This window comes from Meriones unguiculatus, chromosome 1 (genome assembly GCF_030254825.1).
Source record: "Meriones unguiculatus strain TT.TT164.6M chromosome 1, Bangor_MerUng_6.1, whole genome shotgun sequence".
In the NCBI taxonomy this organism is placed as follows: Eukaryota; Metazoa; Chordata; class Mammalia; order Rodentia; family Muridae; genus Meriones; species Meriones unguiculatus.
Genome location: NC_083349.1, coordinates 58658364 through 58672970, shown reverse-complemented (window position 1 = coordinate 58672970; position 14607 = coordinate 58658364). Strand labels below are relative to the sequence as shown.

At 40.2% G+C, this 14607-nt stretch overlaps 1 protein-coding gene across 6 annotated transcripts in view; it reads left to right on the top strand.

Moving 5' to 3' along the window:
* The first annotated feature begins 2183 nt into the window (after positions 1-2183).
* Positions 2184-14607, top strand: part of Chuk (component of inhibitor of nuclear factor kappa B kinase complex) — a 33345-nt gene continuing 20921 nt past the window's right edge. Inside the window, exons 1-9 of one of the 6 annotated variants that reach the window (XR_009593824.1) lie at positions 2184-2381; positions 4538-4632; positions 8016-8130; positions 9449-9518; positions 10366-10454; positions 10933-11022; positions 11156-11280; positions 11460-11567; positions 12183-12318. Coding sequence is in view for 5 of the 6 variants with exons in the window: in XM_060390039.1 (XP_060246022.1) it covers positions 2277-2381; positions 4538-4632; positions 8016-8130; positions 9449-9518; positions 10366-10454; positions 10933-11022; positions 11156-11280; positions 11460-11567; positions 12183-12318 (933 nt within the window). In the remaining variant the exon portion in view is untranslated. Of the gene's footprint in view, positions 2382-2491; positions 2603-2647; positions 2840-4537; positions 4633-8015; positions 8131-9448; positions 9519-10365; positions 10455-10932; positions 11023-11155; positions 11281-11459; positions 11568-12182; positions 12319-14607 lie in introns of those variants that run through there. The other 5 variants (XM_060390039.1, XM_021644640.2, XM_021644639.2 and 2 more) reach the window with 5 other exon arrangements.

The following is a 14607-nucleotide window of genomic DNA, read 5'->3' as shown; positions in this document are numbered from 1 at the left end:
TTCATGTTTTAGGTGTTTAAATAGCTGAGTTATCTAATGGATACATCCAGAGTTCTAGTAGATGATTCTCAATCTCGTGCAGATATAGGTTGGTGATAGGGCTTCAGGGATTTCAGGGTCTAGATTATAGTGAATTTACAGAATAAAGAAGGCAAACATGTTAACGCTATCCTAAAGATGACTGATTTAAGGAAACAGTGATCCAGTGAGCAGTACATGGGAAAGGAGCAGTGTGACCATAGGAAAATGCTGTAGGACTGAAGCCAAAAGAGAATAATTGTTCTTTATTGGGCACAGTTTCGCCTAGTTCTCATAAAAATCTCCTGACCTCTATTTTGCTTATGAACAACAATAACAACAAAAAACAGTCTTGGAAACCTGAAGAGCCTGGAATAAACAGTTCTACAGGTAAAAAAGAAAAAGGGCCAGTTCTTTAATCTTAGCATTCAGCAGGCAGATCTGTTAAAGTTATTTTTATAAAATTGTGTTTGCTTCTCAGTTTCTCTCTTAACCTGGTTATCACATGAATAATTGAGACTTTTTTATATATGTTTAATAAGCTTCACAACACAGTGACTGAGCAGTTATTAATTGATTCTTAACCCCTAAGCTAATCTGGCTTCTTCCCAGCATACAGCCCAGAAATACTTGTGCTCTGTAGTTTTCCTGGCCAAGCTCTTACTCCTAGTCCCTCCTGGACTTCTGCCCCTGGCTCAATTCCCTACTTCCTCTTTTAACTCCTCTTCCCCAGGAAGTTCAGCCCTATTCTCTCCCCTGTTCAGCGATTAACTATATGCTGCTTTATTGGCATATCGGGACAGTTGGGGAGCAGTGTTTACACAACATTGAGACAGGAGATTCTCAGAACAATAACTGCAACCAGATATGGGGGAGGGGAGGGTAACAGAAATCAGCATTTGAATTACACAATAACCTTATACCTACACAGATCTTTCTGAGTTTGAGGACAGTCTGGTCTACAAAGAAAGCTCCAGGTCAAGACAGGGCTATAAAGACCTTGTAATTTATATATATATCAACAATCAACAAACCTTGAGTTGTGTTTTAGGAACAGAATATTTAAAAAGTGAACTAACTGTGGGAACCGACTTGGTGAGCCCAGTCAACATTATCCTGGCTATATCTCAAGTGCAAATTGTGAAGTTACATCCCACCTGTGGAAACGACATACCTAGCACTCAAGCTCTGTCATACACAGCAAATGAGGTTTTATACCATTATGTGACAGGCTGCTCTAGGAAGTAGGTTCTCAGAGGCTCATTTCTAGGAGACATGAAAATAATAGAAACCAGCTGTCTAATACTACTCATCAGTTACCCACAACATCGGCTTGCATGCTGACGCTGAGAATTTGATTCTATGCTGACTCTTACACATTTGAGTTAGCATTTCTAGCATCAGCCTGGTAGGATGCTACAAGCCTGTAATTGCCGCATTGGAAAGATAAAGGAATAGCAAATTCTAGACCAGGCTGGACAATACGAGATCATGTCTCAGAACAAGACAACTAGGGTTCATGAAGCCAATAACCCGCTCAAATGGCTAGGCGGGTAGACTCCCTCTGCAACCTGCCACTCAGAAGTATACTCTGTCGGACCAAGAGCTCCCCCAAGCTTGACTTTGCAGCCCTGTGGCGCACCTGCGTTAGCAAGGCCGATGAGCAGCGAGGTCCGTAGGGACACTCACAAAGTCCGGAAAAAGTTTTCAGTCCGGAGTAACGTCACATCCTTGGGTGGTTTGGGATGATAAGAGATTCTGAGTAGTTGTGTAGAGAGCCATAGTGGATTTCGAAGGTTAATGAATCAACAGGTCGGTTTGCGTAGTTTTCTTTCATATTTACGGTGGCCCTCAACAGCCGACCAGCGGGTTCGAGGGGCAGAAAGCAGAGCCCTGAAAAAGATGAGATGTGGACCGGGTGGGTAAGGTGAGGGTTTGGAGAGAGAGCTATTTTAAAATAAATACACATTTTACGAAGCCCTCAAGGAACTAATTAAAAATATATGCACAAACAAAAATAAAAGTCCCACGCGCGAAGCCCTCGCAGCCCCGTAGATACCCACAGAGCAACCCGCTCGTGCCCAGCCCACTCGCCAGCACCTATCCCAGGGCGACTCCAGGAGGTCGGGGCGGGACTTTTCCGGCAGCAGCTAGCGGAAGTGACGCGTGGGCCTCGCGAGAAGGCCGCGCGAGCCTCGGTGGCCCGGAACCGGCCTGTGACCGGCGGCGCAGCCTGAGGCGCCTGGCGCTCCCGCCCCATGGAGCGGCCCCCGGGGCTGCGGCCGGGCGCGGGTGGCCCGTGGGAGATGCGGGAGCGGCTCGGCACCGGCGGCTTCGGGAACGTCTGCCTGTACCAGCACCGGGTGAGGCGAGGGGCGGGAGCGGCGCCGCCGGGTCTGCCTGGCGTCCCTGGAACTCCGCTGTCAGTCAGGGTGGGAGGGGCGGTCGCGAAGCCCTCGGGCCGCGCCGGGTGCCGCAGGGGCGACGGGCCAGTGCGGGGACACTGTGCTTCTGAGCCGGATGGCCGAGTTCCAGCTGTGTCTACGGTCCCTGGGCGCGTGAATGAGATGGAGCTGTTGCCGCGGTGAGGGGTGCCGAGGGGGACGTGTGAAGGTCGAGTGTCAGTGTTGTGTGTGGTGTGTGTGTGTGTGTGTGTGCGTGCGTGTTTTCGTGTGCGCTGCTGCGCGCTCCCTCGGAGCGACGTAATCCACCGGAGACTGGAGTAGCCGAGGAAGGGCCTTCCTGGTGTCCAGAGTTGAACCTTTGGAAACACGGACGGGCTCCTGGAACTGGAGCAGTTGAGGAAAAGAACAGTGTGAAGGTCAGGTGGTGAAGATGCTTCAAAGGGAAGGAGACAGACTGGAAGATGAGGGGTTTGTTCTGTAGAAGGCAGCTAACGTTGGGCTCGGGAATTTTGTCTTGATTTAATTAAAAACATTGAACCATTGCAGCAGCAGTTACTCGTGCTTTTAAAAGATTTTCAAACGACAGTCACTTCGCTTTTTTTAATGTGTTGTTGTTAATGCCTTGCACATGCTAGGCGAATGGTCTACCATTGGGCTACGTTGTTAGGCAACTATAAAGTTTCCAGAGAATATTCTCTGAAAAGGTTGAGTTCCATGGAGTAGGTGAAGTATAAGAAACCAAGGAGTTGAAGGATCTCTCTCAGTTGGGACCTATATAAAAATATAGGTCCTATATAAAATAGATAACCTTCTGCCTCCAATTCATATTGGACAATAAGCCCTAAAGCTTATTGTCTTCGTTGTGCTGCAGTCTCCATGGTGATAACATTTTATAAAGGATGTAACTGCTATCATACCCATCTGCTTATAAAAAAGCTGAAAGAAGTGAGCATTCTGGCAAAGCGAGCTTGTTAGTTCTGTTAGCCCCCAACTGCTGCACTGAAACTGTGTTGACTTAGCTTTATTCCTCCTCCTGATTCCTAATTCAGACTATCCCATCTAAGCTGAGTCTTGCTCCTCACTTCCCTTTCCTCTTTCAGCCCCTGGATACTTCTCTCACTACTCTTCAGCCTTACCACTCCCTTGGCTTGTGTGAGAGATGTCACATTTGTGAAGCAATTTGGGGCTCTTAATGCAGGATATCCTGTTCTGACTGCATTGTTGGTGTTGCCAGGATATCTTGAAGTCCGGCTGTTTCCTGTAATGTGCATAGGATAGTTTAATTTTTAGTCAGAATCAGTGAAATTACTAGTCACAGGCATGAGTCTTAGATTTGTATGATAGATACGTGAATGCAAGTACAAGTCTCTGGATGTTTTCCAAGTCATTTGAAATGCAAAGATTGGGGTCTAGTATTAGAGGGTTTTCTTTTCTTTTAATCGGTTGGTTGGTTTGGTTTGGTTTGGTTTGGTTTGGTTTTCTTTCTGAGACAGGGTTTCTCTCTGTAGCCTTGGCTGTCTTGGACTAGTTTTGTAGTCCAGGCTGGCCTCAAATTCACAGAGATCCACCTGCCTCTGCCTCCCTGAGTGCTGGTTAAAGGACTGTGCCACCACTCCTGGCTGTCTTCGAAGGTTTTGTTTGCTTTTGTTTTGCAATAGACCTGCCTGGTATGAAAACTATGTCTTGCTGTTTGGAGCCTAGGGAGCCTGGAATTATCATCTTCAGTCTCGTTATAGTAGAGTTTAAGGCCCTTGTTTGTTGTTTTGAATAAGTTTGGAGACAGGACTGGTTGGGGAAATGGGATCTTTGTATATTTCTAGTAGTATGTTTGAAACAGTATTCTAACATATTAACCAGTACATCCAATCTTAAGAGGCCTGTTGTAGGGTCTGCTCAGTCAGTTCAGCTTATGTACTATGGTGTATTTGACAGTCAGCTTCAAATCATTGGTGTAATAGTATTATGGTTCATGTAGGTAATATTGGCTAAAGAGAGCTATAGATAATATATATAATTAATAAGCTAAAAAGTGCTTTATTTTTGGAGTTGACGTTTCTTTGATTGTAAGTAAATCTGTACAAGAACCTGATCTATTTATATTTTCTTTTTGACAGGAACTTGATCTCAAAATAGCAATTAAGTCTTGTCGCCTAGAGCTAAGTACCAAAAACAGAGAACGATGGTGCCATGAAATCCAGATCATGAAAAAGTAAGTGTTTACTATCACTTAGATTTCTTCAGTTCTGCAGCCCAGCCAGTTTTCAATAGTAGGAAAAAAGGTTAGGGGTCCACTTTTCTTTTGGGGAATGTAATTTTGTCATTGAATATATGTGTTCTATTTTAGATAGTTTTATCACATATGACTAAGAAAGTTATAGTTTGTATTAGCTAGATAACATTCTCAACCTAGCACTTTAAATGTTTCTCCTGAATATTGGGCAACTTCGTGACCAGCATATAAATCATCATTTCTTTTAGTACTTAATTTTTATTACATAGTGCATCTATTGTTTTATAGACAACTATCCCAAAATTTCATAGCACAAAACCCTGAATATTTAGTATCTGTAGTTTGTAACAGAATTGATTGTGGTTCTAGCTTAGGGCCTCTCCTGAGACATCTCCTTGGCTTGACCAAAGCTGGAGTCATATGGCTATTGTCCAGAGGCAAAAAGAGCTCTTCAGTAAGGGCACCTCTCCATAGAGACGTGCACACGTTTTAATGGCATGTCAACTAGCTTTCCCAGGGAATGGTCTCAATGAGGAGACTAGGAAAAAAGCCGATGTATCTCTTAGGAAGTTGCATTTTTTTCCCACTGCATTCTGTTAAGTCACTGAGAATAGTGTGTGTGCTTAAGGAGAAAAGAATTGAGCTTTAAAGGGACAGTGGATATATTTTAACTTTAATAGTGTGCTTCCACCAGTAATGTCCTTTACAGATCATTCTTATACTAGTCATCACAACTCTGTATTCAGGTATTGCCATGTTTTGTAGATGAGAATGATGAAAGACACAGTTACACAGCTGGTACTGGATTTGGAAATGAGCATTTTCTGACTTTAGTTCTTTGCCCAACTCATTTTATTTTGGCTGTAAAACTTGGCTAAGTGGCAGAGTCACCAGGAAAACTTAATATAAATTCTCAGACACTGTACATGCACTTGTTTCTTTAGTTCTTGGGACATGAGACTCTTCAATTTTAGGGATCTTTTACATTGTGATTATGAGCACAGAGATTAAGATAGTAGATTGTCACTTTAAAGAACAAACTAACAAAACCCAATAACTATGGGCTAAAGAAAGGCATAAGCTGTTAAGAGCTTATTGCTCTTGTAGAGGACCTAGGTTCCATTTCAGTTTCCAGTCTCCACATGATGACTTATAACCATCTGTAACTAGCTTTCCAGGGGATCCAGTGCCCTCTTCTGACTTTAAAAACATTAAAAACAAACAAACAAACCAAAAGAAAAAAAAAACTGTTAAGTTCTTTATATAGTCTAAACATTAGCCCTCTGTCAGATACAGGGTTGGTGAAGATCTTTTCCAGTCTGTAGGCTGTCGTTCTGTTCTGTTGACCATGGCCTTTGCTTTGTAGAAGCATCTCTGTTTCATGAGGTCCCATTTATTGATTGTTGATCTTAGAGGCTGAGCTCTTGGTTTTCTGTTTGGGAAGTTGTCTCCTCTGCCAATGAGATCAAGGCTCTTCCCCACTTCTTCTTCTAACAGATTTAGTGTGTGTGGTTTTATGTTGAGGTCTTTGATCCACTTGGGCTTTATTTTTGTTCAGCATAATGAGTATGGATCTATTTGCATTTTTCTACATGTAGACATCCAGTTAGACCAGCACCATTTGTTAAAGATGCTATCTTTTTTCCATTGTATGGTTTTGGCTTCTTTGTTAAAAATCAGGTGTCCGTAGGTGTGTGGGTTTATTTCTGGGTCTACAATTTGGTTCCATTGTTCTACCAGTCTGTTTCTATGCCAGTACCATGCAGTTTTTATTACTGTTGCTGTATAGTACAGCTTAAGATCAGGGATGGAGATACCTCCTGAAGATCTTTTATTATAAAGGATTGTTTTAGCAATTCTGGGTTTTTGTTTTTCCATATGAATTTGAGACTTGTTCTTTCAAAGTCTGTAAAGAACTGTGTTGGTAATTTAATGGGCATTGCATTGAATCTGTACATTTCCTTTGGCAGGATGGCCATTTTTACTATGTTAATCCTACCAATCTATGAGCACGGGAGATCTTTCCATCTTCTGATATCTTCAGTTTCTTTCTTCAGAGATTTATAAGTGGATATTAACCATAATATAGGCTAAACATACTAAAATCAACAAATCTAAAGAAGCTAAACAAGAAGGAGGACCCTAGGGAAGATACTTAATTCTCATTCAGAAGGGAAAACAGTATAGACATTGGTAGAAGAGAGGGAACAGGGCAGGAGCCTACTACAGATGTCTTCTGAAAGACTCCACCCAGCAGGGGATTGATGCAGAGACTTACAGCCAAACTTTAGACAGAGCACAGGGAGTCTTATGGAAAAAAGGGGATATAGAAGGACCAGGATGGGACAGGAGTGCCACAAGGAGACCAACAAAGCCAAAAAAGCTGGGTCCAGGAGGTCCTGCAGAGATTGATGCATCAATCAAAGAACATGCATAGGAGAGGACCTAGACTCTGCTCAGATGTAGCGTATAGACAGCTCAGTCTCCATGTGGGTTCCCTAATAAGGGGAGCAGAGACAGTCTCTGACATGAACTCAGTTGCCTGCTGCTTGATCACTTCTCTCTGGTGGGGCAACCTGGCCAGCCCACAGAGGAAGAGGATCCAGGCAGTCCTGATGGGACCTGATAGGCTAAGGTCAAACAGTAGGAGAGGACTTCCCCTATAAGTGGACTAGGGGAGGGAAATAGGGGAGAAAGAGGGAGTGAGGGTGGGACTGGGAGGAGTTGAGGGAGAGGCTATAACCAGTATACAAAGTGAATAAATTGTTAACAACAACAATAATAAAGAACTGTTAAAGTCAGTAAATATTGTGATTTTCACATTTATTGAAAAAAAAACTATATTTGTAATTAAAACTGGAAGGAAATATGTCCAGATTTTTAGAATTCCCCTCAGGTGATGATTGTGCCTGTGTGAGAGGCAGTGTGATGCAGGTTTTGGAGTCAGACTGTCAGATTTCAGTCTTCACTGACAACCTACTTGTATGTGACCTTATGTTATGTAACTAATTTGTGCTTCAGTTTTCTCATGAATGATACCATTAACAAATATACTTGTATTAAGATTATTGTGACAAGTAAACTGGTGAAAAGAACATGCTGCTTGGCACACAGAAATGTAATAGTAACAGTGTTGGTATTTTCCTTGTAAAACTCCTTTATTTAAATCAGATAGTCGGAATTCAATACTTTCTTAGCTTTTTAGCTAAGATTAACTTCAGTATAATCAGAATTTAGAATTTTATAAATAAAACCAGTCTTATTTTGCTTATCACCCCCAATTAACATTTTAAATCCAGTCATTTTTCATTGGGAAACCTTTTTTTTTTTTTTTTTGTATTGTAATGTTTGCTTTTTGTTAGGTTGAACCATGCAAATGTCGTAAAGGCCTGTGATGTCCCTGAGGAATTGAATTTTCTAATTAACGATGTGCCACTTCTAGCAATGGAATACTGTTCTGGAGGAGACCTTCGGAAGGTAGTGTGGATGTTTTGAGATACTGAGATAGTAAATCACAGACATCAGCAGTGTTCGAGTCGTGTGACATGATCATCGAGAGCAAGGATAGACAGCTATAGTCCTGACACCCGTTCTGTAAATACACTTTAATCAGAACATGGCACTGTACATGTTTATGGCTGCTTATGTACACCTCTAGAATTGAGTAACGTGACAGAGATTATATGGCTTCTATAGCTTGGAGCACCAATATTTGGTTCTTTACAGAAAATACTTGCTAACATTTATCTTAGTGCTTTCTATTGCCGTGACAGAGACCACAAGCAAAAGCAGCTTGAAAAATATAAAATAAAAGTTTCTGTGTATCCTGAATCACTATCATTTTGGAAAAGCAAGGCCAGAACTAAGAGGGAAACCATGAGGGAACACTGCTTATTGGCTTTCCTCTGTGGCTTGCTCAGCCTGCTTTCTTACATGTCCCAGGGCCACAACCTGCCCACAGGTGGCATTTCCCACAGTGGGCTGGGCCTTGCCACATCAATTGTTAATCAAGAAAATGACTCACAGACTTGTCTGCTGTCTAGCCTGATGGAAGCATTGCCTCCAATAAGGTCTCCTCTCTCCAGATGACACTACAGCTATGACAAGTTGACAAAAAAAACTAATCACTGTGTACATCCTAGGTTTATTGTTTGTTTTTTGACACAGGTCTCACTCTTTACCCCTAGCTGGCCTAAAATTGGTTTTGTAGACCAGGTTGGCCTTGAGATCTGTCTGCCTCTGCGTCTGAGTGCTGAGATTAAAGGCATGCGCCACCATGCCTGGCCTAGAACATTTTTTTTTTAATTGTTTCTAAGGTGGGACTATTCTAGTCATTTTAAATAAAAGTATCAACATTTGTGGCACTTACTAAAAAGTTGTTTTAATATTATAATCATTCTTTCTATTTAATTTTAAATGTGTCTCTTTGTCAGCATTTTTCAATTTCAAGTGCTATTGCCCTTGTCTTTACTTTTTATGAACCTTCTTAGGAAATTTACTCAGCCTCAGTATGGAATTGGTATTTATTTTTTGCCCTTATATCTTTTATTATTGTTACTATTTTTGAAGCAGACTCTTTCAGCATAGCCCATGTTAGCTCTGAATTCATGGTTGCACCTCATCTTCTCATGTGCTGGCCTTATAGACATGTACCACTATGCCCCAATCCTTATAATTTTTTATTGTGATTTATTTTTTATCTGAATATTCTGACAGTATAGTGATTAATGTGTGTTGCTGTTGCTACTCAGCAATAGTATAAATTGTAGACTTTTTTTTTTTCTTTTTTCTTTAGTTACTCAACAAACCAGAAAATTGTTGTGGACTTAAAGAAAGCCAGATACTTTCTTTACTGAGTGACATAGGTATGTAACTAATACTAAGATATCATGTGATTTAATGGCCTTTTGGTTCACAAAAACTTCTATGTACTGCTTAGAAGTTATGAGGAACTGTTTGTATACTCTACAAAGCATGTGGGGTTTTAATGTATAAAAATTTAGAAAGTCCATTTCTAATGATGTTAATGAAAACTAGTATGTTTTGATATTTGTTTCTATTTGGAGGTTTTTGTTTATTGTTTGTTTTTGGGTTTTTTTTTTTTTGGCTATGTATCCTTGTGTAATAGATATGCCAATGATAACAAAAAATGGTGAAATAGCATTCATTCATCCTCTCTCACCTCCCCCAACACTGGCATAGTAGTTTTGTTTATAGTGGAATTACATCTTTTGGGGGATAGTTCTTCAAGTTAACTTGGGATGAAATTCTCCTTTTAGTCAGAATTACTACTCAAAAATCCCTAAAATAACTATGATCTTAGACCTTTGGAGAAACCTTAAAAGCCAAGTTTGGTGTTGCTTATTTTCCTAGGTCATGGGCATCAATGTCTAGTTTAAGAATGTGTGTAGGTAGGAGAAAAGGGCCTTAGAGGTTACAGGTATTTTCTCAAAACTTAATTGTTTCATTTTCCCTTAATGTTGATTCTAACAAATAAATGGGTATATATTATAATTGCATACCTGCAATCCCAGTACTTGGGAGTTAGAACAAGAGAATTAGGAATTGGAAGTGATCTTACATAGGGAATTTCATGCCAGTTGTGGCTACTTGAGACTGTTTCAAAAACACTGAGAATAAAAACAAAATGCGATACGAGTTTTTAAAGCAATATTTTCTGTTACTTCACAATACACTTGAAATTTTATTTAGGCTCTGGGATTCGATATTTGCACGAAAACAAAATTATACATCGAGATCTAAAACCTGAAAATATAGTTCTTCAAGATGTTGGTGGGAAGGTAGGTGAAACCTGAAGAATGTTTCCTGCCTATTGTTAGAGTCTCCCTGATATATTAAGTCTTTAGAAATTTTAGTGACCTTACATATCATAGTACTTTATAATTTTTCTATCGGAGTCCTCACTGTATTGAACTGTAGGGGGCCTTTTAATTTTAGATTTATTATTATTATTATTTGTATGTGTACCACATACGGTGGTGGTGCGTGCTGTAACCTGTGTGCAGGTATAGGACAACTGTCAGGAGTTAGTTCTCATCCTCCCATGTGGATCCTGGTGATTAAACTCAGGTCATCAGGCTTGGTGACAGGCACTTTTATCAACTGAGCCATCTCAGTGGTTGACCTTTTTATTTTTTGCTGTGCTTAGACCCTTACACATGTAGTAGGAGCAATCTGTCACTAAACCACACCCCCAGCCTACCTTTCTTTTGCTGGTATTTCAACAATATAATTCATATTTTGTCTTTTTATTCACAGATAATGCATAAAATCATTGATTTGGGTTATGCCAAGGATGTTGATCAAGGAAGTCTCTGTACGTCTTTTGTGGGAACATTGCAGTATTTGGTGAGACAGTAGTTCTTTAATTTGATTATTTAAAATTCTCATTCTTATTTCTTAAGGCAGTGAATATAGTTGTTCAGAACAATAGCAGCTCTTTTCTTACAGTTTTGGCACTTAAAGCACTTTCTATTTTAAGGCCCCAGAGCTCTTTGAAAATAAGCCGTACACAGCCACTGTGGATTACTGGAGCTTTGGGACCATGGTGTTCGAATGTATTGCCGGATATAGGCCTTTTTTGCATCATCTGCAGCCATTTACCTGGTAAGAAATCATGAGGACTTTGGCATGATTAATGGTAATAGAAAAATTTCAGTTATTTCTTTTCTTTCTATAGTGGTGAAATTGTCTTTTAACACAGAATTGAATGAGATTATGTTGTAAGAAACCTTGAGAGTATTTGTGAGGATCAGGTTGTCAACTAAGGTATCTTGTTTTCATAGGCATGAGAAGATTAAGAAGAAAGATCCAAAGTGTATATTTGCATGTGAAGAGATGACCGGAGAAGTTCGGTTTAGTAGCCACTTACCTCAGCCAAACAGCCTTTGTAGGTAAGTGTGGAAGGTGAGGCAGTTTGAGAGCAGTTGTCAGTCTTAGGTAGCATTATCTGGTAGACCTTTGCAGAGGGTGAAAGCATTGGCTGTCTGTCATGTGAGGCTTACTGTGTACTTGAGCACTGGAAAGGTAGTTACGGGTAGGGATGTGGCTCAGTAGAGCACTTGCTGAGCATGCTTGCTGGCTTCGCTTCCCAGCACTGCCTGGACTGGTAGAGGAGAGCGGCTAGTGTGACTGAGGAACTGAATTTTAGGTGAGTAGTAACTAACGCTCACTGTGCCTAGTGATTATCATATTGGCTAACACAGATGTTGTGGAACTGAGACCACTGCCAGTCAGCGGATTGCTTAGAAGCTAACAGAGCCCAAGGGACAACTGGAGACCTGAAGACCTAGTTGGGCTCATTTTTGGATTTGCCAGTCACAGAGTGACATGGGGATTTGGGGCTGTTTTTTTCTGCAAGAAGTTTTGTTCCTTGTCATTACATGAATTATTTGAAAGTAAGATATAAAATAGTACTGATAAGTTGTGGGCAAAAAAATGAATAACCTGTAAAATTGTCTGTTTAATTGGAACAAAATGATATTCACACAGTTTTTTTCATTTTTCAGTTTAATTGTAGAGCCCATGGAAAGCTGGCTACAGCTGATGCTGAATTGGGACCCACAGCAGAGAGGGGGACCTATTGATCTTACTTTGAAGCAGCCACGATGTTTTGTGTTAATGGATCACATTCTCAATTTAAAGGTCAGTTTTAATGGCCTGCATTGTAGTATACTGCATTGACCTTAACAAGTTGAAAATGAACATGAATTATTTTAGTGAGCTTTTCCTGGTGTCAGTTTTAAAATAAATCTATCCTTAGAGTAGATACTTTTATCCCATTTAGAATGTATGTACGAATGTATGTATGTGCTCTATCTGCATATACACCTGCACGCCAGAAGAGGGCACCAGATCTCATTATAGATGGTTGTGAGCCACTGTATGGTTGCTGGGAATTGAACTCAGGACCTCTGGAAGAGCAGCCAGTGCTCTTAACCCTGACACGTCTCTTTGAGTTTTTCAGGTGTCTTTGGGCTTTCCCCATATGACCTTGATTGGTGCCGTTACCACGTTGTTCCTTTAGAGTTAATTGATTGGTTTGGCTTGATGAGGAAAGCTCCCACCTGGCTTGAGTCTGTATACTTTCTCTTCATCTTGTAGTCAGTGGAACATGAACTGCCTCTTGCCTTCTGAGAAGGCTTTTTTATTTTTATGTCCAAGAAACTAACACATTTTCCTTTTGCTTGCCGTTACGTTTAAACTGATCGGCTTGTAACCAGCACATGGCTCATGCCTGCTTCTCTTAATCTCCCTCCTCAGGCAGGAACATCTTGTCACCCACTGCTTCTCATGCCATCAACCCTTTGTCTGTATTTGTGCTTTGACACATGCTATCCTGCCTAGCATAATCTACACTTCGCAAATCTCACCTATGTTGATTAGTAGATCTTCAATTACTTTTTCTTTATGTGCTCGCTGGCACACAGTTAGTTGCTGAATATTTCCTATGTTCTCTAAGAATTTCTCACCTTTTATTTACAAATCTTAGATTTGCTTTGTCAACGGTGTTTATTATTTATTTATATAATTAATGTATGTATTTATATGTACATAATGTATTTATATAATTTGTGTATGTATTTGGAAACAACTGTGTTTGCAGTCCTTTCCTGTTGACTGTATAGCAGAGCTTTGTAAACCTTTTTTACTTTTTGTCTGAGAAATTTTTCCCTTGCTAGAGAATGTAGGCATATATGAAATCAGACATTTACTTACTTTATTTTAAAAATTCTTTGATAGGTATTATATGTATACAATTTTCCCATTTATTAAAGATGAAAAATAATTTTTATGTTAGTGAGATTGATGTGCTTGTTTATATTTACGTAAAGAGTCTTAGTTGACGATTTGATGCTGCGGGAGAGAACATCACCAACATTTTTCAAAGTTGGTTGATGCTTTGATTTTATTATAGTCATTGCTGAGAACGCTTCCTCACATAAATACTCAGCACAAAGTGGCACAGGAACATTGTAGAAATGGGAAATTCTATTCTAATAACAAGCCAAAATTCATTTAATAATTTTTAAATGAAATTGAAACAGCATTTTAAATAAATTAAGTATATTAAATAAAGATATAATAATTTGACACTTGATTAGGAATAATGGTAGAAAATATTAAAAATCTTTGTTTTCTGTAATTAAATGATTATATTTTTTATAATAACAGAAGATTATATGCACAGTAAAAGATGCTGCAGTCAGAGCATGCAGTGGTTCAAGATCTCAGCTGAGGTGTTTCAGGAAGCATTCATTGGCTTCCTTTTGGGGAGGGCAGGCACAATGTAATTGCGCCTGTTACTAGGTTCAGAAGGCTCCAGGGAAGCCACACACTGGGACACTGGTAGGTGCTGCTGAGAATGCTTTGAAGTGATTATGCATTTGATTTTGAGTTAACAGTTGTTCATTCAGAAACCTCTTATGTTACCTGGACCTTACGGGGTTGCGACCCACAGTTAAAGGAGCTGGAACCCATGGTTTGGCTTTAAAATTGGATTGAGAACTCATAAATGTGAGGAGTCTAATCTAGACGTGCCTTATTCAGTAGGATGTGGAGGACATGTTGATACTAGTCTCAGCAGACACTGAAAAGATCTGGCTTCTTTTTTGTTTTTTTGGATTGTTTACTCTGTGTAGCCCTGACTGTCCTGGAACTAACTGTAGACCAAGATAGCCTGAACTCAGATCCACCTTCCTTTGCCTCCCTAGTGCTGGGATTTAAGGCGTGGGCCACCATGCCTGGCCTGATACTGACTTCTTGAATTGGTTGTTTTTGTACTATACCAAAGAAAAAACATTCTTCAGTGTGTAAGTAGTACAAAGTTTGGTGGGCCTGGTAGTTCTGTGTTGCCCTAAAAATATTTGGTTGTATATACCTGACACAACCAGTAATAAGAACATCACCCCTGCTTTTCAAAATAATTACTTT